Consider the following 27,955-nt stretch of genomic DNA (forward strand, 5'->3'; position numbering starts at 1 on the left):
CTCATAACATCTATAGCAAAAAGCAAGAAAAAATAACTTAGCTGCTAATGGCCTCCAAATCCAGGCCAGGCAGTCCTTACACCCAACGGGGAACCCTCCGTTTCGCATCAAATCGCTGCGTCAGGGGTGTTCATATCATTGCTTCACATCCAGATATTCCAGACCCACCATACTCCTCAAACATCCTCACCACTTCATCGATCAAAACTGGCGCAGAGAGACTCTTCACTCCGGCTATTAAAAAGGCCAAAAGTTCCGCCCCTCCACATGCAGCCACCAATCAAAAAACACTCAAACTCAAAAGAAGGTGGACCATTGAATCCCCTGAAAGCCCTCACCGCACGCCACTGCTGTTCTTTCAGTAGGCATATAGGATGACTTTCCTATGAGGAAAGGCTAAAACGACTAGGGCTCTTCAGCTTGAAAAAGAGACAGCTCAGGAGAGATAAAATACTGAGTGGAATGGAACGGGTAGACATGAATCACTTGTTTACCCTTTTCAAAAATAATAGGACTAGGTGACATTCATTGAAGCTGAAAAGTAGTAAATTTAAAGTAAACCAGAGAAAATATTTCTTCACCCAACGTATAATTAAACTTTAGAATTCATTGCCAGAGAATTTGGCTTGGCAGGGTTTATAAAAGGTTTGGATAATTTCCTGAAAGTCCATAAGCTATTATTAAGACGGACTCACTGCAGATGCTTATTTCTAGGATAGGCAGCATAAAATCTGTTTTACTTTTTGAGATCTTGCCAGGTATTTGTGAACTGGATAAAGGGCTTGATGGACCTTTGGTCTGTCCCAGTACGGCAGCACTTAAGTTCAAATGTTCTTGTGCCCTAATTCTATATATGGTGTTCATAATTGCATGTGAAAAGTGGGGCATACAGCCAATTCGCATGTGTAATTTAATTGATAAACAAGCAAATTAACAATGGATGACACTAATCAGAAAAAGGGACATGGGGTCATCAAGAGTATTCCTGAAATTTGTACACAGTGTTACAGAATTCAGGGGCTCTGTACCTAATTTAGGCATGAGAATTTACACCAGTAACGGTTTCTACTAGGGTAAAATATTTGGGGGTGATTTTGGATACAGAGTTAACTTTTAGAGACCAGATAGATTCTTTTGTGAAAAACTCTTTTTTTTAACTGAGAGTTTTTAGTAAGCTACGTTCATTAATTCCCCCCAGTGGCATAACGAGGGTGAGAATCACCCGAGGTGTTGGAGCCCTTCCCCCACCCTAGGGATGGGGGTGCCAGGTAGAAGAGACTGGGCATCCCTCCTGCTGCGATCATTCGGCGATAAGCTCAGCGGCATTGTACACATCTCCCGCTGGCCTAGGAAGACGTGTACGGCAAGAACAATTCAACATAAAACTTACAATTTTGTTAGCAGCATAACAGTAGTAAAAAGACTAAATACAAACAAATGCAATGAGTGAGGTGAACGCAAAATCAGCAAATTGAAATTTAATAATAGGACTACCATGAAATAAAATCTATTTACGTTTTTGATTGGGCATGTTAAAGGAGCTAACAGAAGGTCATGGCCTGAATGAATGCCATAAATCATCACAACATGAAAGAACCACAAACCGAAGACCTCAGAAGGAAAGTCAAAATTCTTATCGGGAACGTGCCGATTCCCTAGCAGCTGCCTCATGAATGACGAACATTTGCAACTGTGCTTTCATTTTTACCAAACTGAAAAAATGCACAAGATCATCCTTGGTGGGGGTCCAATGGAGGAGAATTGTTGATGAGATACATTGCAAATGAGTTCTTGGTAACCTGAATTGTACCATCTTTCCCTAAGTACATCACAGCTAGGAGCCTCGCTATCTGCCATGCTTGAAAGAAATGTGCTGAGGCAGGAAGCATGCTGACTAGATTTTCATTCCACAGCTCCTGCCTGACACAGGGTGATGAATTTCTACTGCATTTCCAACTCTAGGGGAAACCTTTTTTGAAGATGAAAAGATCAAATATAGCATCAGTGGCGTAGCGAGGGTGAGAAGCGCTTCTCCCCTGCCATCATCTCTGCTCCCCTGCTCCTTCTCCAATCCCCTCTGTTTCGTGTGCCCCCTTCCCTTCCCCTGTATCTCTAGTTCAATGCCGTGAGCAACAAGAACTTCAACCTGCTCCTTGCGACCTCGTCGGCTCTCCCTCTGACATCACTTCCTGTGCATGGCACCCGGAAGTGACAGCAGCGAGGAGCACATTGAAGTTGTTGCTCGTGACAGTGAACATTTAGATGTATGTGGGAAGAGAAGGGGGTACGTGTGTGGCGAGGGGAGGAGTGGGAAGAGGTGGGGGGGGTGCAGAGGAGGAGAGGTGCCAGTGTCCCCACCAACATGGCGCCTAGGGCCCGGCCATGAGTCAATAAATAGTTAAATCACTTACTTTGCCAGGATAGCTCCAGCTCATCTGAAATCGTGCGTTCCAGTCTGCAGTGACGGTACAATTTATAGCAAGAGGTTCTCCTATCAGCAACTTGACTTTACTTTTCACATTGAGTTCGACTTTCTGGACTCCATTGACTACTGGTGGAAAATAAATGAAAGATGTTTGCATTTTATTTTATTAACAATGTGGAGTAACAACTTTAAGGGGCCCTTTTATGGTGAGAACACTGAAAGGGAACTTCAAAATAATCCAAGAATGTAAAACCTTTGAAATCAAAATGATAAGGTATTTCGACACCTACCAGACATGACTTAACAGAGAACGGGGCTTTCTTTCCCACTATAAAGATATTTAAAACTGCTCTACCACTTTTCTGATTCCTGCCCACCCACCTCTCCCTCTTCCTATCCTCAAAATGCTTTCATATTTTCCTTATATATTCTGATATTTGTCAACATTTGCTTATTTCTGATTTGAAGATGAAGGGTTACCTTCGAAAGCTCATCATAAAATGCACTGAGTTAGTCCAATAAAAAAGCTATCACCTTATTTCCTTCATTTTTTGTTTTATTTCTTTATATTACAATGTGCTGAAATTGGGCTTAGTGGGACTTTCCAGAGAGCTTTCTTAAAGTTATTGTGTTTGCAGGTCATGTGTTGATGTTGTCTTTAGCACATGAGACTTGCAAAAAAAATTAATGCAGATGCACTTAGGCCTGGATTCTATATAAGGCACCCAGCAGCACCTACATTGTGGGTGCCACTCGGTACGGTTGTCAATCAACCACTAGGTATTGTCTATAGAATCGCGCCTAAGCGTATTTAGGCATCTTAGACATGGATGCCGCTCCATTAGGCCAGCTTTTCCCTCGCCTAATTTGGCAACACCTATGTCGGACACGTAACAACACCTAATTCAACCAAGCCTATTCTCCGCCCATAACCATGTTTGAGATAGGCATCATTAGGTGTCATTGGTCGAGGGAGGGCATCTCCACTTAGGCAGCGCTAAGTGTCCTAAGAGTTCGGTGCCAAATTCTTAAATTGTTTAATTGGGTTGTTTTTTTTTTAATTGTATGAAAACCAGCATGGTCAATTCCCACACTGATTAATGCCACCCTTTTACATAACCGTAGCGCAGTTTTTAGCGCCCATTCTGACGGTAACAGTTCCAACGCTCAAAGGAATTCTATGAGTACTGGAGCTGCTACCAACCGCGGCTGGCGTGAAAAACCTCACTACAGTTTTGTAAAAGGAGGAGATAAGCTAATAAAAAAAAAAGTTAGGCGTGGATCCAGAACCTAGGCATCGCTAGGCAGCCACAATTAAGGCGCCTAGCGGTGCCTATTGTAAGCGCCGTTTATAGAATATGGCCCTTACAGTCTACATAGCACCTAATGCAGGAATACCTACTCTCTGCACATGATGTGTGTCCTCTAAAACATCGTTTTAAAAATAGTAAACACATGCTTAATTCGCAGCATCAGGGAAATTACTGTAAAATTTATTGATTTGATTTCTTTTATATTTATTTTCCACCTAAAACCTAGGTGGCTTATAGTAAAACATTCATAATCACAGAGGAAAATTGTGTACTAATATCAGTGGCCAAGCTTTCTGTTAGGACTATGTACATTGGCTCTCAGTGCCTACTTCTATACCTTATAAGTTTGTTTTTGTGACCGTTTTATAAGAATAACATGCTTAACCAACAATCAGGCTTCAGACTCCTGAGGCAGGCCTATTTGGGCCGAAACACGATCATGACGAGTCGTGACATATAATAAAAGGCATTGAACACCAGAGTCTCCTTCACTATTTGTTTCCACTTATAGAACTGCATATACACTTCTCCCTCTGTATCCACGGTGGTTAGAGGCAGAGCCGGCCTGCGAATATTAAAAAAACGTGAATAATATTCGGGCCAGTTCTGTCCCTAACCCCCGCTTTCCCCCAGCTATTTTAAGCCCTGTGAGCCCCCTCCCTTAAGCCTTACCTGGTGGTCTAGTGGGTTTTTGGGCAGCAGCGATCTTCCCACGCTCCTGCCCTGTGCAGATCACTCATAGGAAATGGCTGCCTTGAGCTCCCGTAGACTCGAGACTACGACAGGAGCTCAAGGCAGCCATTTCTTGTGAGTGACCTGCACAGGGCAGGAGTGTGGGAAGATTGCTCCTGCCCAAAAACCCGCTAGACCACCAGGTAAGGCTTAAGGAGGGGGCTCACAGGGCTTAAAATAGCCCAAAAAATGAAAGTGATTTTGGGGGCAGAAAATTGCGAATAATCGAAACCGTAGATACGGAAACTGTGAATATGGAGGGGGAAGTGTATCCATGCCCAGCTTGTGCTCCAGGATTCATCTCTGATTGCAGTTGATGTAAATATCATGCCCAATGTTGAGCACAGATCCCGGTGCTATGCACTACTCTATAAAGGATGTTGATCCTGGAATGCTCATTATAAAATACCATTCACATCGATCTTTTCGGTGTTGAATTTTGAACACCATTTACTGAATCCAGCCCTAAGTGTAACATTGTACATGCAACATTTCTGGGTATAAAACAGATTTTATACACAGGAATAAAAACTTTATAAAATTACCCATGATGCAATATGGCTTCCTAGTCTTTAAATGTCACCCTCCTCCATTGAAAGAAATGGCCATTTTAACCTTCCCCTCTCTGTTTTCTATCTTTTAACCAGTTCCCAGCAGAACATTGCCTCCTATCCCATAGCCTTTTAATTTTCTCAGAAGTCTCTCATGAAGGACTTTGCCAAAAGCTTTCTGAAAATCTAAATTTTATTCACATGTTTATTCACATCTTCAAAAAATATAACAAGACTTCATTTGGTTAAACCTTTGTTGACTCTGTACCATTAAACCATGGGCTCCTTTTACTAAGCTGCGGTAGCGTTTTTAGTGCGCACTGAAGATTAGCGTGCGCTAACCCCCACGCTACACGGAAAATACTAACGCCAGCTCTATGGAGGCATTAGCGTCTAGCGCGCGCGGCATTGTAGCGCACGCTAAGTGTTCACTATAACCGCTAGCGTAGCTTAGTAAAAGGAGCCCATGGTTTTGTTCTATATAATAGCTTCTATCATTTTGCCTTGCACTGATGAGGCTCACTGGTCTGTAGTTTCCCAGATTATCTCTTTGTAAGGTCCTCTAAATCAGTGTTTTTCAACCTTTTTACACCTATGGACTGGCAGAAATAAAAGAATTATTCTGTGGACCGGCGGTTGAAGAACACGGGGCTAAGTCGTGGGCCAGATCCCGCCCATCTCTACCCAATGTCCACCCCAGACCCCGCCCCCATAATAGTACTAATTGCACCTTGCACGTCCCTTGCCTCATCTGGAAGCCTTCCCTCTGACGTTGCGACGTCAGATAGAAGGCTTCCGGTTCAGGCGCAGGATGTCTGTAGGAACCACTGCCTGTGGCTTTGTGCACTGAATCAGTGAAGAAGAGGGAGCAGGCCCAAAGATAACGCCATATCGATCGCACCGTGGACCGGCAGTTGAAGAACACTGTTTTGGACCTGATGCACGTGCTGGCCCTGTGGACCGGAAGGAAATTTCTGTGGACCGGCACTGGTCCATGGACCGGTGGTTGGAGAACACTGCTCTAAATATTGGGATCCTAGACTCTAGAGCTTATGACTTTCTCAAGATCACGTAGTGAATGCTGGGAAAGAGAAGTCAAATGGTGTTTCTAAATTCACAGCTTTTTGTTTAAATCACCGATCAAATTCTTAACAAACTCTCCATATACTGTATGTCTACTCCAAATTCAGGACTTCTAATACTGTGGTATTAGTTAATAAGCAAGTATATCACCCGTGATGGGGGGAGCGGTGTCACTTACCTTGCCGATGTGTTAAATATTTTGTCTTATGTACTTGTCCATTCACAGTTGTTTCACAGCTCAACAGCCCAACAAATTTATACGTTGGCTTTGGAATTATGAAGCCTGTCCTGCTATCCCAGATTATTGTCTCGTTATTGGGAATTAGGGTTTGAAGTGGTATCTAAAAACAACCCATAGTAAAAAAAAATTAAAAATTAAAAAACATATTACTGATGAATTTATATCATACATTTCTACTTTATATTTCAGATGATTAACACATTTTGGACTAAATTCAGTACATAGCGTCCAAATTCAGGCAGCAAAATAAATATATGTGCAGAGCTCTATTCTATAAATGATACTCAGTTAGGTATTAGTTATAGTATAGCACAGTGGTTTTTAAACCTGTCCTGGGGACCTCCAGTCAGTCGGGTTTTCATGATATCCCTAATGAATAAGCAAAATAAAAACTGCGAAATACGAGTCGGGGGGGGGGGGGATTCTTTGAGTTTGTGTGTTGCATGTTTAAAAAAAGGTGTTAATGTCTAGGTGGCAAGGCAAGCCATGTAGTGGGAGATTTAGGGCTCCTTTTACAAAGATGCGCTAGGGTCTTAATGTGCGCAATAGCGCGCATTAAATTCCCAAGTGCGTTAGCCACTACCACCTCCTTTTTAGGTGGTAGTGGCTATCTAATGTACCTGGGGCAGTGGAGGGATTAAGTGACTTTCCTAGGGTCACAAGGAGCAGCGTGGGTATGAACCCACAACCTCAGGGTGCCTTCTAGCAGCAGGAGCTTGCTAGTTTGCTCCCTGCTGCTCTCTTTTTGTTAACCAGGATGCCTCTAGGCAGGCGTAAAGGAAGGCATTTCCTTTTTCTCACAAGATACAGGAAGTAACTGTGCTCACATTTGGAACGTGTTCATGCTGGTCTGAAAACGGTCAGAAGTAAAGGAACAAGCTCCTGCTGCTCCATGGCCCACCCTCCATGGCATATCTGTTCTGGTATAGCTCTTCAGCTTCCATGGTGTCAAAATCACAAGTAGCCTAAGAAGCAACACCAAAAATTGACACTGCAGTATTTGGGGAGCACCCCCCACCATCGCCTCCCCCTAGCATCAAAGCTGGGGTTCTTTAAATATGTCAAGGGGTGGGATGAAGATGGGATTGGCACAGAACTTCTTTAAATGTGTGTCAGAGGAGAGGGTTGGAGGCTTGTCATGTGAACTATTGATGGGTCAGGGCCTTTGGGTCCTGGCTAATATTCAGCCACTGCTGTACCGAACTGCTGCTTTCTACTGTCTCCACAGGTTTGTCCTTTGACGCTGTTAGCCCTTCCTCCTGCCATTGTGAAATGGCAGGAGGAAGCTGACCCAACCTGGAAGTAAATTTCAGTCTCTCTTTAACTTGAAGCCCCTTTACCGTGCATGCCTAAAGAGTGCGCATGCTCTTTCTGTGCACCAAAGAATGCTACCATGAGAAATTTTCATCCATAATACCCCATAATATCTTCTTTGTCCTTCTTCTCCTCCTCTTCACCATGTACTGTATCTTCAGAGACCAATCCCTGTTAAGTGGAGTCATTCAGACCAACATCATCTGTCTCACGATCTACACCATGGAGCTAAACCTACCATAAGGTACCTCTGTCATATGCCTATACCTTCCTTCCCTTCCCCCCTCTCCCTGCTTAACGTATTTGCTTAACATTGTACTTATCAACACATGTTCTGCATGCAATAAGCAATATCTAATCAAAGATATTATTCAGGCTTATCACTTAGAACTCTATTTTGTATAGAAGAAACTTACCCCCCTCTTCTACAAAGCCACGCTAGCGGCTACTGCACAGCAACAACCCTGAAGCCCTTTAAATTAGAGGTCTGCACGGGAACGGGAATCACGGGGGTCCCGCGGGAATCCCCCTAACCCACGGGGATCACCCTCTGGCCCACGGGACTCCCACGGGGACCCCCTTCTAGCCAACGGGACTCCCACAGGGATGGAAGGCTTTGGAAGCAGGGTTCGTCCATATAATATAACGGACACGTCAGCTTTAGTAAAAGAAGGGGTTTATAAGTTAATTACCTGAACAGAAAACAAAAAAAGGGGTTCCATCAAAGAGATTCCACAAGGAAAACAGCAGTGGAAACACCAAAGAAACTGTGGAATTGATGATCCTGTCAGAAGTAATTGCTGCTTTTTATGGGGACGGGCGGGGATGGAGGTAATTCCTTGCGGGGATGGGTGGGGACAGAGAGGATCCTGACAGGGACGGGTGGGGACGGAGAGGATCCTGGCGGGGACGGGTGGAGATGGAGAGGATCCTGGCAGGGAAGGGTGGGGACGGAGAGGATCCTGGCGGGGATGGGTGGGGATGGAGAGGATCCTGGCGGGGACGGGGGGGATTTCTGTCCCCGTGCAACTCTCTACTTTAAATCTTTATGGGCTTTGTAGAAGAGGGGGTTGATTTTTGGATGGAGAGCAAGCCTTGCTTAAGCTGGCATGCCCTCCCAGCTTTGACTTTTGCTATATTAATAGGCGAGGAAGAAGAGCACCTTCAACCCGATTAACCACCTCTACCATCCACCAACTGCTAGAAACACTTTCTTTCTGCCTACCGTCTCATTCTCCCGTAGATTTTCTGTTCTTATATCACCCTCCACACCAACCACAATTTTGTTTCTATAATCAATCATTGCTGATCATATCATTTCAACCCAGAATCCTATTATTCTGGGAGACTTCAATATTCATTTTGACGATTCTTCTATTCCAGGGGTGTCCAACCTTTTGGCTTCACTGGGCCGCATTGGCTGAAAAAAAATGTTTCTGGGGCCGCACAAACTTTCAAATGCTGCAGCAAGACACAGGAGGGAGCCGGCAAGACAGTAAACACCCGGGGGCAGCAGAGGAAAACACTGCATCGCCCTCGACCGGGGCCGCACAAAATACTTCACGGGGCCACAGGTTGAACACCCCTGTTCTATTCCTTTCACATCAGATTTTCTGACCTGTCTCTCTGACCTGCACCTTACACCCAGATTTTCTGGTCCTACTCATTTATTTATTCATTTATTTAGCCTGTCCTCCCAAAGGAGCCCAGAACGGGTTACAAAAGGACATTCACAGTATAAATAAATAAGTCAAGTCACACTTTAGATATGATTCTAGCACCTACTGCCTCTCCCTGCTTAGTATCGGCTATTGCCCTGACTATTCTACCCTGGACTGATCACACACTCATTTCCATCTCTACAAAGTTTCTTGAAGAACCGTCTTATCATTCAACATGACAAACCCGTTTTAGGAACTTAGGGCTCCTTTTACAAAAGTGCGCTAGTGTTTTTAGCGCACACTACCTGAAAAACTACCACCTGCTCAAGAGGAGGCAGTAGCACGCGCAACATTTTAGCATGCACTATTCTGCGCGGTAAGGCCCTAACGCACCTTTGTAAAAGGAGCCCTTAGACTTGGTAACCACTTGAATCTCTCTCTGACCAATTCCCGCTTGCCCTGGATTCCTTTATCAAACTTCCTCTACAACAGCAATCTGCTCAGTGGTACAATTCCATGCACTCTTTACTGGATAATGTTGCCCCTCTGTCTTTGATCCCTTCTTCTCAAACCAAATATAGGGAATCTTGATATGGACATAAGCTACAGCTACATAATGCAAATGGAGACGCAGATGTACCCCTTTCCTAACTTCATTGTGCAAAACCCAAGTGCAATTCAAAAGGCAAAAAAGAAATACTGTTCAAATAAGATCATTAAAGTACTATCCTTGACAACCACAAACCGCCCCGCAAACATTATCCTTTTACCATCTGCCCAGGAGCTAGCCACCTCCTTTCAAGACAAGATCACCTCTTTACATACGATCCTATCCCCTCTTAATAACACAATTAAAGTTACCACTTCAAATACAACACTGATCCCCATCATACGTGTGCTTGCCACATTCAATATTCCATTAGTATCTCTCCTCTCTCATCTCTCCCCTTCCTCCCCCCCTCACCCCAAATACTCTGTTCATTGCGTAAGTCTCTCTTATCTATATCCTTCTCCTCTAGAGCCAAATCCAGAATCCGTTCCTTTTACTTTGCTGCACTGTATGCCTGGAGCAAACTGCCTGACATCAAGCTCCATCTCTGGCAGTATTCAAATCCAGACTCAAAGCCCACTTCTTTGAAGCTGCTTTCAATTTCAAACTCCAACCCACCTGCTAAGCACCAATATCTGTCTTATCATTCGCTCTGTAATTCCCCCATCTGAGCACCATGTATAGATGAACCTTCTTGTCCAGTTTGTCTGTCTTGACCAGTGGCATGTGGTCAGAGCCTTCAGGAGATTCATCCCACTCCCTAAAGTCCCTGAGGACACTGCTCTAAATTTGATTGGTTGAGCAGGCAACATGCAGATGCTGCTCAGCCAATCAAATTCAGATCATACTGTCAGAGCCTTCAGGGGGTTCAAAGAATCCCCAGCCCAAGAGCCCTGCTTTTTTAAAAAACTTTTTGTTTGATGAAGTTTGACTCGTTGAGCAGGCTGCCTACTCAACAAATCAACGTGCATCAAGCAAAAAGTAAACAAAAGAAATTAAAAAAGCAGGGCTATAGTACTGGGGATTCACTGAATTCCCCTAAAAGCCCTCACCACACGCCACTGGGCTTCACCAGATAACCTTTTTGAGCAGGGACTGGCTCGTCTATGTTTTCTTGTACATTGCTGCATATGTCTAGTAGCACTATGGAAACGATAAGTCGTAGTAGCTTTCCGAGGTCACAAAAAATAGTTGCAGCTATGAGACGTACTTCCACACCACGAGGCCTCTACAAGCCTTGCTACTGAAGCGCCACTTCGCCGTTCTAGGGCCTTATATTTACATGATAATTAAGAAAAGCCTGACTTCAGTCTTCATCCAATTATCTTGAAAATCTGCTACCATCAAACCTAGAATAAACGACCATAAACTATCTGCAGCCTTTGTACCAATTATCACCATATCACTAATATTCCCTTTCAGGCAAAAATCGTAAAACGTATCATCTTTGCTCGTCTTTCAGACTTTATTGACAAAACCAACATTCTCCATCCTAACCAAACAGGTTTCAGACATTACTCTCCAGAACTCTCATTTTTAGGTCTTGTCATAGTAGCATAGTAACATAGTAGATGACGGCAGATAAAGACCCGAATGGTCCATCCAGTCTGCCCAACCTGATTCAATTTAAATTTTTTTAATTTTTTTCTTCTTAGCTATTTCTGGGCAAGAATCCAAAGCTCTACCCGGTACCACGTATGTTGCCGGCACGCTCCAGGCAGAGGGCCTGGGAATATTGGCCATAATTAAACTCTTGTGAGTCGCTGCGTGCCTCACAAGGATAAGTTCTTTCAGTACTTAGAGAAAGGGACAGCCTCCAAAACAATAAGTTCAGCGTCAAAGAAAGGATTATATTTTAATTGTTCAAACAGAAGTAAAACAGTAACTTGTTTGTCAAGATTGAAATGGCAAAGCCAACGGGCTTCCCATACAAGGCAAACACAATGTTCAATAAACAGTCTCTGGTTGAGAAATCAACAAGAGTCCAAACTCAAACAAAACTCTCTTCCTCAGAGGTAAGTTCTTATTTAACTCGTAGTCCAGGTGGAGTTCATTACCAAAAGAAAGGAAAAACTTTTCCACCAAAACAAAGCTACAAGACAGTGTAAAAATACTGGCTTCTTCAGCGACTGAAGGCTGGAAAGACAGTGTGCATCGTGTGGTCTTGAATCGCCAGAAATTAGGCCCACTATCCCACCACGTAACATGGGGCTAACTCCACTGTCTTAGCATACTCCTGAACATCCCCATGAATACATTTAATCGAGACTTTAGGCCCTTCTGGACCCACCATCGTCTCCCTCGTCCGGATAGCGTCCCAGACCTGCTCCCTCATCATAGAATGGGAGGCCCCGCTATCCAAAAAGGCCACCAAAGGATAACCTTCCACCCTCACAGTCACATAATATCCATCCTGAGAGGAGTCAGTTGGTATCTGAAGCCCCAACCAACTTATTCCCTTGACACCCATACTCTGAACACCTAACTGATAGGATTTAGGAACAGTCTTGTCTCCCACCCGAGAAGTAGTCAGTGCCAGTTTCACCCTACACTGTTTTTGGAGATGTCCGGGCTTGCCACACCTGAAACAGGTCATAGGTTTTTTACTGGGGCCTCCTACCTCCTGGGCTTTCTTTGAGGTCTCTTGACTATTTCCCTGGGGCTTAGGATATCCTCCTCCCGCCTGAGTCATGGACCCCCTACGGATGGAAGTACTCCCTTGTGTGCTTTGGTTCCAACTGCTGAAATCTCTGTCAAAACCTACTCCAGCCCATCTACACCTTCCCATCCATTGAAGCCCTCTCCAGCCCATCTTCCCCCAAATGGCCATATACAGACACAGATGGTGCAAGTCTGCCTAGTACTGGCCTTAGTTCAATATTTAATATTATTTTCTGATTCTAGATCCTCTGTGTTCATCCCACGCTTCTTTGAATTCAGTCCCCATTTTCCTCTCCACCACCTCTCTCAGGAGCGCATTCCAGGCATCCACCACCCTCACTGTAAAGTAGAATTTCCTAACATTGTTCTTGAATCTACCACCCCTCAATCTCAAACTATGTCCTCTGGTTTTACCATTTTCCTTTCTCTGGAAAAGATTTTGTTCTACGTTAATACCCTTCAAGTAAGGTAATGTACTTTAACATTCATGTTACAGCCAAGCCTGTTGAAATGAAAGAACATATCCTTTACTAAATGTGTGTAGTTGTCTGCCTTCTTGTTGCCAAGAAAGTTTTTCACAACAAGAACAAATGAAAACCAGGAACACGATCGATTTCATTCACTGATGCTATGAAATGCAGGTCATTTATAAGTTGTCTAATCTGTGGACCATCGAAAATTCCTGCCTTAAATTCTTCCATGGTATGTTCAGGTAGCATATGAGCTATATATTCAATGCACGAACCGTCTTTATTCAAAGTCTTTACAAATTGTTTCATCAGGCCTAGCTTTACATGTAGTGGTGGCAGAATAATTCTCTCTCGTGCTACCAAAGGTTCATTGATTACATTTTGTCCTCTAACCACCATATATTCCCTCGGAGGCCAATCTTTTTTTGCCCAGTGTTCATGTTTGGCTCTATTATTTCAAAGGCTTAAATTCAACCATATCTAAGAAACTAGAGATGAGACAGTCTATCCAATGCAATTTTCTGAATCAGCACCCCAAATAACCCCAGGAACAGGTCAAAAAACCCAAGGCACCAAGAAATTTTTGTTGTTGTTGTTGGTCTGTGAAATCAGTACAACTTTTGTCACTTGACTTCATGGCCACATTTGATACCATTGATCAATCTCTCCTTCTTAGTCATCGCTCTCAAATTAGAATTACAGACATTGCTCATGATTGGGTCACTTCATATCCATTGCTCCAGGTACATTAGATAAATTTTGAGCCCACCGGGCCAGATAGGGAAAATGCTTGAGTACCTGATTGTAAACCGCTTAGATAACCTGATAGGCGAAATACAAATACCTAAATAAATAAATATCTTACACAATGAACCTATACTCCCGCCAGTATGGGTCCTCAGGAGTCAGTACATGCACCCCTACTCTTTGACATTTTCCTAGCACCCTTACTGACTTTTGCTCAGTTCTTAGGATTTATATCATTCATTTATACCAATAACATTCAGTTACTTTTCCCTCTTAATTCTGCAGACACTACTGAAATCCACACTAACACAAATAAGCACCTGGCTACAAGACATCTCAATTTAATCAACTCTAAGACCCTTTTCTTCACTCCCAATGATGCCCAAAAACTTTCTGCTTCTATTGCCTTCAATAAAGTGATTGTTCCAGAAGTGTCATCCATCCATGGGGTTCACATTAGATAATAAATTACCAAAAACAAATTTCACAAGTCACTCAACATAGCTTTTACAAACTAAAAATGATTCACACTATTAGAGCCCTGCTTGATCCGTCAGCTTTCTACATCTTGATTCATTCTTTGGGCATCTCTCAACTCGACTACTAAAATGCATTATACGACAGCATCCATCAAAAAGAATTACAGCACCTCTAACTTATCCAAAATACAGCCATAAAACTAATTACAGAATCACACAAATACAACAATGTTACCCTACTGCTTAGAGCTGCCCATTGTTTACCTATAAAAACACAGAATTACCTATAAAATTCTCCTCTTTGTCTTCAAAATCTATAAGTTGAATATTCCCCTTTACTTAAATTGCTTACTTACTCTTTACCACACTCTCGAACACTCCGATCATCACAACATAACCTTCTATTTATACCACATTCACGTCTAATTACCTACGAAACAACATGACACACTATATTCTCAGTCACAGGTCTGACACTTTGGAATGCATTTCCTTCATATCTATGAACAGACATGACTCAATAAATTTAAAGAATCATACGGGGATTCAAAGAGGGATTGGATGGATTCCTGAAGGATAGGGGGATTGAGGGATACAGATAAGGGTAGATAAGAGTATGGAAAGAGTAAAGATAAAAACAAGGGGGCTATAGGGCTAAATCAAGTAAACATGACAGGTCATGGACCTGATGGGCCACCACGGGTGCGGACTGCTGGGCGCGATGGACCTCTGGTCTGACCCAGCGGAGGCAAATTCTTATGTTCTTAAAAACATTCTTTTTTATTGGCACATACAATTAATTGTCTTCCTGGCCTTGGAAACAACCTGTGCAGACTCCCCTATTTCCTCTCTCCTCCCTTGTAGTTCCATCTTCACCCTCACTTTGTTCCCTTTTCTTCTAGTATAATTCACTTTCATTCCCCCCCCCCTCTTTTAAGATTATTATTGTAAACTTCTCAGACATTTTTCTACAGGCAGTATATCAAGTCTTGAATACACCTGAAACCTAATTGCCTTATCTAGTCCTGTTGAATATCGGTTGGAACCCAGATAAATACTAGCACTCACATGTGCCCGGATATTCAGTACCAAGTGGTCAGGCATTGAATATCTGGGCTTAATTCAGCCCATAGCTGTCGGCACTTTAAAACACGCTGACCACCAGTGGCTGAATAATGACAGGATAAATTTTTCCTTCTCTTTCCTGTCCTAATTGGTTGTGAAATATTATCCATCACTTGTCTACTCCAGGAAAATTCTTCCTCTCTGTCTTAAACGGTGCGCAAAAGCTGAATTAAATTGCACTAAATTATGTACCATTTTCAGTGTGACGGTGATGTTTGGCGCTGTGACTCTGCAGGGGATTATCAGCTTCTTCATTTCATTCATGTATACAAGTTTAGGGATGTCATTGTGTATCTCTGCAAACGGTTTGCTAGTATCTGTGAAGGGAAAATAAAATACAATTTAAGTTTGATACATGAAATATTCAAAAAAATAAACGGACTGGACAAAAACATTGACATGGTACAGAAAACTGCAATCAAATTGGATAATTCACACAATGATTGAACAATTTTTAATGTTTTTAGAGCATACCTGCCTTGACGCGGCCTAGTCTGTGCATTTTCCCCAAATCTCATACTTGTTGAAGCTTTATTCAGTGCCATCAGGATGCTTCATGGAAAAAGTCAAAGAGTCCAATTTTCATACTATGGGAAGCAGCCTGACTACCTCCCGCACCTAGCGGAAAACCCAGAAATTCAATGCTGGGCTGGTATTGAATTTCCGGTCTATGTTAAGCTGCATTTGACATAGCCAGCCAAGTCGATATTCATCCACTGCTATTTAGGCAGGTCTATCTGGCTGCTCAACTTAGCTGGTCAGCCAATGGTTCTGATTGGCTGTGTCACGTGTCATAGCCAGTGGCCAAGCTAGCCACTGATCAGGATATTCAGTATATTAGCTTGTGGATTCTGCTCCCATTTTTTTTTTTGGGGGGGGGGGAATATAGTTGCTATCACCTTGAAATCATCACATATTATTACACCCAAGTCCTACTTTTCTTTAATGTACAAAATTTCTTCACCCCCCTAAACCAGTGTATCACAAACTGTGCCGTGGCACACTAGTGTGCCTCCTGAAATTTCAGGTGTGCCGCAAGATGCTGGGGAAAAGGAGAGGCGCGGGCGCTGGCTGACTGCCTACAGGATGTGCCTCTCGCGGCAAGAGGCACATCCTGTAGCCAATCAGCTGGCACCTGCGCCTCTCCTTCACTCTGCTCATCTTCCCTGCTAGCACCCCCCACTGGCGGCTCAGAGCCCAACTGGAGGGCCTTCACGCATGCGCAGACACCGACGTGATGATGTCATACATGCACATGCTGGCCTCGCGTCGACGATGCGCACTTCCGGGATGCCTCGAGCTGCAGCCACTACGTTTAGTGTGCCACGACTCAACAAAGTTTGCGGGACACTGCCCTAAACTGTAAACTGAATACTGGTGGTTAGCTGTTTAGTGTTATTTAGCCAGCCAGGATCCCTTCCCAGTCAGCTAAATAGTGCCGAATATTGGCTGGAGATTTTTTTTAATACTTCGTAGCAAGTGGAAATTTATCCACATCTTCAGTAGGACACCCCTAGAAAATGATCGCTAGGATGCAATACAATGGTTGACCAGACCATTCTTCATAAGGTTCGGTGGGTGACTCTTAACCAAATTGGTCTGGATGTGAAGTACAGGTGGGGAGAGGGAAAATTTAACATGAGAGCAGGTTGTTGCTGAGTAAAGCAAGATTCTGAATATAATAGTTGAGAGAGTTCCAAGCTCCGATCAGACAAGGAATATGGGGCAAGCAGTGGGCAATCATTTTATCAGGGAAGACCAGGTAGAAGGAGGCTTTCAACCCACTCACCCTCCTGGACTCAGAGTCATGACATTTGGAGGACAGATGGAAAAAGGGCAAATGGGGGGGGGGGGTGATAGGGTGGTTGATGTCACAGTAGTATTTAAGCTGACATTTCCACCTTAATATTAGATTACAAGGGGTTTTAAATGGAGGAAAAACATGGGGTGGATAGGGGAGAGGGGTTCATATGTGTCAGCTTCCTTGAATTCAGACACAGTCTTTGTCTCCACCACCTCTACCAGGCAACTAATCTATGCATCTGTCACCCTTTCCTTAAAAAAGTGTTTTCTTAGATTACTCTTGAGCCTATCACCTCTTAACTTTATCCTTTGCCCTCTCATTCCAGAGCTTCTTTTAAAATTAAAGAGACTCACCTCATGCGCATTTATGCCATATAGATATTTAAAGATCTTTATCATATCTCCCCTCTCCCGCCTTTCCTCCAGACTATACATATTGAGATCTTTAAGTCTGTCCACATATGCCTTATGAAAACCACCGACCGACCACTGTAGTAGCTCCATCCTTTTTGAAAGTGTGGTCTCCAGAATTGTGTACAATATTCTAAACAAGTTCTCACCAGTCTTATACAGTGGCATCAATACCTCTTTTTTCCTATTGACCATATCTCGCCCTATGCATCCTAGCATCCTTCTAGCTTTCACTGTTGCCTTTTCAACCTGTTTGACCACCTTAAGATCATCACATATTAATTATCACACCCAAGTCCTCCTCTTGTAAAATGTTGAGAAGCCAACACTAGTATACTTTAGTTAGAACGTTTTTACAATAAGAAAATAAACTTCTATGGTTCTAACGTTATATTATTCTGATTCTAATGTCACTGTGTGAGTGTGGGGGGCAGGGGGGTAAATAAAAATGTCATTATATGATCTTTGAAAAACGAATTTAAGAGGAAAATGTTTAAATAGCACTGTTATGCAAGTAAGTTTATTTATATAGAGATTTAGGGCAGGTTTATTTACTTTCTTGTATGTTAGGAAATGGAGAAAATGGGTCTGTTTCCTGCTTTTCACTTCTGTTGACATTTTGGAGACATTTCTAAGTTCACTGTTGGAGTTTAACTGATAAGTATGCAATTAACCACTGCATGCATGGAAACATCCTCTGAAATGAAGCAATTATGCTGCTGTAAATCAGGTGAGAACAAGAAATGGAATCCTGAAAAGCAGTAGCCTAGTTGAGGATCTTCTGGGGGTTTGGATTATAAGCAACTTGACTCCTCTTTTGAGGGAGGTTTCCTGAATACTGACATAGTAGATGTTTTGAGTCAAATGTTCCATTTTCAGAAATGGTACAAACCAGTGTCCAAAGGTATGGGCTGAGCAGAAGAATATATCTGCTATAATAATTCCCTTAGCGTGCATGCACACTTCAAAATGTGTGGGTCTGTGCGTCCATGGCGCCGCACATGCGCAGTAGCAGGAGCAGATGCCTGTTTCCCCGAAGACTCCCCCCTCCCGGTCTCAAACTTGCGACCTGCAGCCCAAATGCGCCCCCCCCCCCCAGGTACTATTCAGAGGCCCATGGTCTGGCCGCCTCCATTACTGAACATCCCGCACGTCTGTTGTGATCTGTGACAGAGAGGGGAGAGAGGAAGCCGGCCTACAGGAAAAAAATCCCTCTGCCCACGGAGATGAACAGGAAGCAAAGGACCACCGCATGCAGTCGCACACTCAACTCTACCTCATTATCCCTCCCTCCTCCGTTTCACCCTAGTGTCCTGGACTCCCTGTTCTCCCTCACCCACCCCCATCCGTTTGGGGGGGGGGGGAAATCGAGCACCCTGGGGCAGGAGGACAGGGAGAGAGTGTGAGCATTGGAGAGAGCTCCACATAACGCAGCGCAGCAGGCACCCAGGCAACGGGAAGAGGAGGAGAGGGATTGATGATCCGGATGATAGGGAGAGACCGTTGGAATTTGGAACAAATGGTGCTGCTGGACAGGGGGAAGGTAAAAGGAAGGGAGAATGGCTACTGTTGGATAGGGGAAGCAGGGAAGGGGTGCTGTTGGACAGAGGGGAGCTAAAAGTTAGGGAGAATGACTACTGCTGGACAGGGGGAGCAGGGAAGAGGTGCTGCTGGACAGGGGGGAGGTAAAAGTAAGGGAGAAGGACTACTGCTAGAAAGAGGGAGCAGAGAAGAAGGGGGTGTTGCTAGACAGGGGCGAGAAAAAAGTAAGGGAGAAGGGCTGCTAGCACCAATTAATGTAACGGGCTAAAAAACTAGTGATAATCATAATGTAACATTTATGGAGTATGAATTTCATTTATATGATATTTCTGTGTGAATAAATGCTACCTTTGTACTCTATGTGAAAATTATTTCTTTACTGTTATTGTAATATGTGATTCTTGTAAATCATCTTGATCAAGTAGGTAATTTATCATATTGATTTAATTAATTAAAAGTACATTATGCCAATCCAATATCCCTAAATAAATATTGAAGCAGACTGACTTATGAGAACTTTTTCATTATAAGTCAGTCTGCTTCAATATTTATTGTATATTTTTCTGACTTCTTTTTAAAAAATTTATAATCCCTGGGTCTCTAAGGAATCCAATATCCCTAGCAGATTACAAGCACTTTATCAATAAACAAATAAAATAAAAATACTCAGTAAAACTACTTGATAAAAAGCTGCATGAAGGCTTTATCAAGTAAATAAATACAATAGTGTCTTGAGTTACAGTACTGAAATCCTTTCCACAGAACTTTCCTTTAAAAATGTAGCCAGCGTGTACAGCGCAGGTACTCAGTCACAAAACATGCCCCAAAATGACACACACATTTTCTTTCTTTGAGCCGTCTCTACACATTTTATGCATAACATGACATAACTTTATTTTTCTATACCGCCTTAATCAGAAGAATTCTAGGCGGTTTCCACAAAAGAGAAAAACAAAACAAAAAACAACTGGACAATCAGTGAAATACAAAATAGTAAAAAATGAACCTGTTATGTTAAAAAAGACATAAAAAATTTTAAATTAATGGAATAAAATTAATTATGTTAAAAATGAAAGCACAGATTAAGAGATTAATTTGTCAAATAATATTGTCTTGGTTTCTTTTCTAAAAGCGCCATAGGACAGCATGGCTCCGTTGATATAATTACCCAACCAGGACTGTTGTTTGCTTGCAGGTAAAATAGCACAGGTTCTGAACATGCACATACATTTACTCACAGAGATCGGTGGGGGGTCTCAATAAGTAGCCCACAATTTTATGCAAATAAGCTTCCGTTATTGTCCCCTGCATCTCCACATGTCTCTTTTAATGTTTTTTCTCAATGAATAGTAACTCTCTAATAGCACTTTTTAGAATTAACTGTTCTCAGGGAGGGGTATGGGGGTCAAATGTGTGCATCAAGGCACATGAATGCCTAATATTTGGCACTTTCTCCTCGATTCTATATATGACATCCAGATTTGGGTGCAATCCTGAGATGTACATATAGTTTAATTGGCTAATGAGCCATTAACAAGCAATAATTGACTGCTAACAACCAATTACTGACATTAATTGGTGCTAATTCAGATTTGAGTATGCATCCCATCATGTACAACTGAAAAGAGGGCATGATCATGGAAGGACTATAGGCCCATGTGACGAGGTCTTTCCTCAAGGAAAGACAATATGCTAAGAACAGCTGGGTTTGAGTGGGACCCATAAGGCAAAGTGAAGAGAGTCCTAATTTGCATGTCATTTACAAAAGATGTAAAACAAGGGAAAATGTGATTGGAGAAAAGAAACTTATATGGACTCAAGCCTTAGTCAGTGAAGGAAGGAAGGGGACCTTGAACATATTCCGGCCAGGAGAGAGTCCACCAGAGTAATCTCACCCTAAGCCACTTGAAAACCCCTTCACAAGACCTCCGGACCAAGGAAGAACAGAAGGCACCTGCATAACCCCCAGTAAACCCAAATCTTAACATTGTAGTTCTAGTGTGGCCTAGGGCAGAAACCTTGCAGTGGAGACCAGAAGTAACCAGAGGTGACCAGAAACTGGAAATAACCACCAAATGACCAGAGGTGACTTGAAACAAGAAGTGACCAAAGAAGGGAGACCAGAAGAGACCCGGGAGGAACCCAAAGCAATGGGAAGAATCACCCAAAAAGAAAACTCGACCAATCAACCATCCACACCTATCAGATTACATGTATTGTTTGGGTTTTTTTTTATATTTTTATTGCTTTCAATATTATATCAAGTGAACTTGTACAGAAAGCAAATTTAACCAAAGCATATTACAATCATATAAATCCATACTTAACAATGTTAAGCAGTACAAAAAGAACTATTATGGTAAAATTAGCTCAAGTCCTCATTAGATTCAAGAATTAATTGTGGGAACATAAAAAAAAAAAAAAGCCAATCAAAAAAGTAATGCTATTCCTATAGATTGGGAAGGAAGTTGCTATTTTCTTTTAGAGCTCAAACTTGAGTTTTCTCCTTGTCAAGATTACATGTATTGCTATAGAGTTCTGGGTTTAGATTTCAGCAGGCATAAATCTGGCACCCAAAGTTAGAGCATAGACATTTACACTATGCTCGATTCTATAAAAGATGCATGCTCTTTATATGAGCATAATCACATTTAGTGCCAATCTTTTGCAGCACCCATTTTGAGTGTCCTTAATAGAATCTGGCCCCATGAGGAGCTGCCTGGGAGGAGTCACCCTCATAAGATACAGCCACCTGCCTCCCAGTTGCACAGAGAAGGAGAGATTAGAGAGAGAAGAGGGCAGGAAGGAAAGTTCTTAATGTAAGGAAAAGAGAAGGCATGAAGGTAGGCAGAAACTAGAAAGAGGGGGAATGCAATAAAGGCTGAAAGAAGGAGAGAGGTATTGAGGGAAGGGAAGAGACTGGCAAGAGGGAGAATTAAAATGAGAAGGAAAGGGGATTAAGGAGTTATTATGAGAATAAATAAACATGGGCACTGAACAGATGAGTAGTGGGTTTCGAAAAGGTAGGCTTTTAGCCTGGATTTGAAAGGGCCAGAGTAGGAAGCATGATATACCAACTCAAGAAGTCTATTCCAGTCGTATTGCACAGCAAAATGAAAGGAACAGAGTCTGGAGCTGGCATCAGAGGAGAAGAACACCAATAAGAGTGTCTTACCAGATGAACCAATATTGCTCTGTTTCCTAAGACCTTTGGCTTACGCCCATTTCAAATTTCAAGATCTGTATATACTGAAAAAGAAATGTGTTTTCCAAAATTTTTCTATCCCTGTGAATACTAATCCCAGCATCTTGACTATATTCCAGCACGTGTTGTTCTATGTAGCCTGCTAAAATCCTTCCTAGAGGAAATCAAATACTAAAGATGAGCAGGAGAAAATTTTTCATTTTCTTATTCATTTCGGTCCCCCTTTTATTAGGGTTGGTTTTTTAATTGCAGTCCACTGTGGTAAAAAGTCGATGTACATTATTCATCCTTACCCATGGACCCTTTTGTTACCATATGTCTTTGTCTAATCTGTCCTCGATATTTTAACTATGAATGCCTCCCTTTTCTTTTCTTTTTTTCTTTTTAAAGTTTAGTATTGTAAACCGTCGAGGTAACCTTTGATAGACGGTGTATCAAATATGTAAGAAACTTGGAAACTATGAGTGTCAGAGCTGTTACCACAGCGACCTGTGAGGAAAACCCTAATGCAGCTTGATAAAAGGGGGCCTTCATTTTCTCCTTTTTTGTATTAATTTTGCTTCATTAATTAAAAAAAAAAACTTATGCATGCAGAGATCTGAAACAGAAATGGAAATGTACCTACTCCTATTTCACATTTGGCTAAAAGATCATCCTACCCCTCCCTTTTCTGTTATAGATAGCCCTTAGCAATTTACTTCTAATATTACCACTAAAAATAATAAATATATTCAAACTCCATCCAGCATGGATGAGATCAGCTATACCAGAATCTGTCAAAATGAAAATCTGCAGCCAACTGAAATATAACCGGCTCTGTTGGCAGGCCACAGGACTGAAAATTATTTCCTGAATATCTGTATCAAGAAAGGGATTTTAGCATTTCTTGAACGAATTTGAAGATGTTTTCTATGAAAAAAAAAAAAAGCTTTTCTTTAATGTGCAAGGGGCCGCTGAAAAGTTCTCAACCTAACCATAAGAACATAAGAATTGCAGCTGCTGGGTCAGACCAGTGGTCCATCCTGCCCTGGTCACGAAACCTACAAGTTATTCCACATTTTTCTTGACAATTTTCATTTCAATGATATGAAATAAAATGAAAAGTGTCAAGAAAAGTGTGGAATAACTTGTAAGTTTCGTGACTCCACATCATTCTCTTCTTGATTGGGCTGCAAACTTTTCAGCGGCCCCTCATAAGGAGCATTTTGATCATTTTGTATTTTTGTTGATGAAGCTTATAAAAAGATCTGAGAGTTATGATATATATCTAACTCTATCTCTATATATCTCTCTCTCTATATATATATATATATATATATAAAACTCTCTATATCTATCTCTTTATCTAACTCTCTCTCTCTCTCTATATATATATATATATATGTATATATATATATATATACATATAACTCTCTCTATATATATATAACTCTCTCTATATATATAACTCTATAACTCTATATATATAAATCTCTCTTGTATTTTTGTTGACGAAGCTTATAAAAAGATCTGAGAGTTATGATTCAACAAGATATAAGATTGTACATTGTTTGATTGTAGGTTGTTCTTTAATTTGTGGATGTAGTCTATGTTTTCTTTTTTTTTTAAATTCTTTATTTAATAATTTTTATTCTAATATAGCGATCTCATCACAAAACAAATCAACAAAGAATGTGATTCACAATCTTAGTAAACTAATAAAGGTAAAGATAATGCAGCTTATCTATCCCATTATTAAAGGAATCCTATATCGCTACACACATAATCATCAATGAATGCGATTCACAGTCTTAATACATTAATAATGATTATGCAACTTATCTATCCTACTATTAAAACAATCCTAACCCCTACTTCCCCCACCCCCCTTCCCCTCCCCGGAGACCTGGCTCCCCAGTCTATAAGAATGACAGTATACCTTTGAATTCTTTCCATTTGAATGTAACTTCTTTTTCCATTTGAATGTAACTCTCCCATATATCATTAAACTTTGCTAATTGATTTGTTAATAGGGCCGACAGTCTATATTTCTCACAGATTATTCCCAGACGTTCCCTCATATCTTTTAATGTTGGTACATCTCGCATGCACCATTGCTGACCCAATGTCAATCCAGCAGCTATAAATGCCAAATCCAAAAGTTTAGATTGAGAAGATGATAAGCCTTCTATTTTTTATTCCCAACAGTGCCATTTCAGCATTCAACTTAAGTGGAATCTGGATTAATCTGCTCAGATAGCCAAATACTTGTACCCAAAACCTTTGTACCCTTTGGCATTCCCACCACATATGATAGAATGTACCTCTTTTGCCACATCCTTTCTAGCAAGTAGCATGGTTCATAGACAACGGCGCGAAAGACAAAAGCGCGCGCCGACAATTGAGCGCAGCCCGCGCCGCTGCGCCACTCTAAATTACAGTTTTTAGGGGCTCCGACGGGGGGTTTTGTTGGGGAACCCCCCCAGTTTACTTAATAGACCATCGCGCCGGCGTTATGGGGGGTTTGGGGGGTTGTAACCCTCCACATTTTACTGTAACTGAACTTTTTCCCTAAAAACAGGGAAAAAGTTAAGTTTTCAGTAAAATGTGGGGGGTTACAACCCCCCACACCCCCCACAACGCCCCCACAACACGGCGCGATCTCTATTAAGTAAAGTGGGGGGGTTCCCCCCACGCCCCCCCGTCGGAGCACTAAAAACAGTAATTTAGAGCGGCGCGGCAGCGCGCGCTGCGCTCAATTGTCTGGGCACGTCTTTGTCTCGGCGTGCTTTTGACCTGACACCAAGTAGCATCACTCTGCTTATTGCATTTATTAATTAAAACTGGAGTAGTATACCAGCGTGTTAAAAGTTTAATAGCATTTTCCACCAAAGTAGTAGCTCTAGCTATCTGAAAAAGATGTACCGTATTTGCCGGCGTATAAGATGACTTTTCAGTACCTTAAAATCCTCCCCAAAGTCGGGGGTCGTCTTATACGCCGGGTACTGTTTACGTGCCGGTCCGCAGAAAATTCCTGCCGGTCCGCACAGGACCGGCGAGATGGACCCGTTAAATTTTCTGCCCCGATGGTGTTTGCAGAAATCTTCTGTTCCTCCCAGCCTCGGGCGATCAAGACAGGCGGTCATTCCCTCTGTGAGTCTCGCCTATGCGGAAACAGGAAGTTGAAACAAAATAGGCGGGACTCAGAGAGGGAAGGTCCCGACGTTTGCAGCCTGTCTTGATCGCTGCCCCTGCTGAGTCGCCGAAGAGGGCCGCGGGGAAAGTGCAGGCAGAGAGAAGATGGTCAGCGTGCGCGGGGAGGTCAGCGTGTCGATTGGGGCCATCAGCAGCGTTTGTGCTGAGTCTGCCCACGTGCAGGATGCGGCGGGTAGGGGCCTCCGACTCGTCTTGGGCGGCTGGGCCTGCGGTGCAAAGCTGTTTTTGCCGGCTTGGGGGGGGAGGGTCGCGAATCGGAAGAAGGGGTAGTCTTATACGGCGAGTATATAACAAACTCTATATTTTAACTGTAAAAGTTGGGGGGTCGTCTTATACGCCGGCAAATACGGTAATACAATTACCCCGCATTCGTCTATAGACCATTCCTTCCCCAGGTCTTTTTCCCATGCTTTCATATATGAGGTTTTGATTACTTTATCTTCATTTATAATTTTATATAACCAGGAAATACACCCTTTTACTGCTGGTTCCCCTAGTCTTTTTTCAAATTCAGATTTCTTTAGGATTCCATTACTCTTCCCCTTATATGTCAATATATAATGTTTTATCTGTAAAGAGATCCCTCGCTTCTAATTGATATCGACCATGCATGTCAATAAAAGCTTTTACCTCCCCTTCCTCAATTATTTGGCCAAAGCATCTTAACCCTTTTGCCTCCCACTTCTTAAAAATTCCCCCCTCCCTGCCTGGTACAAAGTCTCTTGTATATAATATAGGGAATAGTCTATGTTTTCATGTGTGTTTCATTGTCACCTACTTAGGGGCCTCTTTACTAAGCTGGGGTATAAAGTTGCCTTAGGATGCCCTCGCATGGGATTTCCCACAAGCTAAGCCCATTTTTAACTGCAGCCATAAAATGGTCAATTTTCAATTCTTTGTATTAATAGCCATGCATTAATGTTGCCGTTAAAAATGTAGCACTTACTGCCACCCATTCTGTCAGTGGGAAGGGCTCACATAGTAATCCTTCACCTACTCAGATAGTTTGTAGTAATATAGCTGCAGTAACTAATTAGCCCAGAAATACCCACTCTCTGCCCCTGACAGCTGACACGCCCCACCTTCCAAAAAACTAGAACGTTTTTTTAGTACCTGGATTAGCAGTACACCGGACTTTGGCACGCTGACATTCCCATGGTGATATTTGTGCGTAGGACATATGTGTGCCACCGCTTTGAAGCCTTCCCGTTAGCGCTGTGAGTGGGGTGTTGGGAGGGGGAACCCCGCTAGTACATTTAAAAGTCCTCGCGCTCACTTTTGGGGGGGTTGGGGGAAACCCCCCCCAATTACACTGAAAACTCCCATTCTTCTTTCCATTTTTGCTGTTCGGGAGTTTTCAGTTTAGTGGTGGGGGGTCCCCCCAACGGGAGTACGAGGATTTGTAAATGTAGTGGGGGGAGGTCCCCACACACACATCCCCTCAGAGCGCTAACCAAAAGGCTTCAACGGCGGCACGCATATGTCCTGCGCACAAATGTCACCGCAGGATTGTCGGTGCACCAAAGTCTGGCGCGCTTTTGACGCGTCACCGGATTAGCACATCCTAAAATGGAAGTGCATTAGGGACACATTAGGAGCACATTAGCGCCTAATGCAACTTAGTAAAAGGTAATTGCATAACTTAAAAAATAACATAACATAAAAATTTATTTCTATATCACAATACCATTAAGTTCTATGCGGTTTACAAAATAGAATTTTAAAAAAATCTGCACATATACAGTACAGTTGAATGTAATACATATATTTCCTAATAATCTTGTAAACAAATTCATTTTCAATTGGCTCCTAAAATGCTGATATGAGCAAGAGGTCGCTATTAAGAGAATTCAGATCTTTATCCCATATTACAGCTTGAAACGACAGGAGACTTTGATATTTTTCTATACTGACAACCTTTGACTGTTGGAAAGGTAAATACAGCATGTGTGCGTCGAGAGTGCTTTGAATTAACAAATGTGAATGAATCCACAAGATAATTAGGTGCAAGGCCAAACAATACCTTATAACAAATGCAACCAAATTTAAATTTCACACGATCCTCGACTGGCAACCAATGCAATTCATGAAGAAACGGGTGACATGACCAAATTTTTTCAGATTAAAGATCAGTCGAACAGCAGCATTCTGAATAATGCACAAACTAATAGATTTTTTGGGTAACCAGCAAAGTAGACAATATTACAGATCCAATGAAAGAACCAATCATTTAAAAGATGAAACATCAAAATATGCTTTAATGGTACGCAATTTCCACAATGTGTGGAAACCCTTCCGTACCAAAGCATCCTCCTGATCTTTCATGGTTAAATTCTGATCCATAATCACTCCCAATATTTTAATAGTAGAGTGAATAGGATAAGTCATTGCATTCAAAGTCAAAGAAGACTCGGTGCATAGTAAGTGAGACATAAATTAATTTGATT

At 42.2% G+C, this 27,955-nt stretch overlaps 1 protein-coding gene across 4 annotated transcripts in view; it reads right to left on the reverse strand.

The window, feature by feature from the left end:
• The window catches only part of FLT1 (fms related receptor tyrosine kinase 1), a 284,781-nt gene that overhangs the window by 198,124 nt on the left and 58,702 nt on the right, over positions 1-27,955 (reverse strand). For 2 of the 4 annotated variants that reach the window (XM_033949142.1, XM_033949140.1), the window contains exons 4-6: positions 15,545-15,669; positions 6,283-6,445; positions 2,412-2,548 (exon numbers count right to left, since the gene is read on the reverse strand). In XM_033949142.1, coding sequence (XP_033805033.1) covers positions 2,412-2,548; positions 6,283-6,445; positions 15,545-15,669 — 425 coding nt within the window. Of the gene's footprint in view, positions 1-2,411; positions 2,552-6,282; positions 6,446-15,544; positions 15,670-27,955 lie in introns of all 4 variants that reach the window. The other 2 variants (XM_033949141.1, XM_033949139.1) reach the window with 1 other exon arrangement.

Source organism: Geotrypetes seraphini, chromosome 6 (genome assembly GCF_902459505.1).
Source record: "Geotrypetes seraphini chromosome 6, aGeoSer1.1, whole genome shotgun sequence".
NCBI lineage: Eukaryota > Metazoa > Chordata > Amphibia > Gymnophiona > Dermophiidae > Geotrypetes > Geotrypetes seraphini.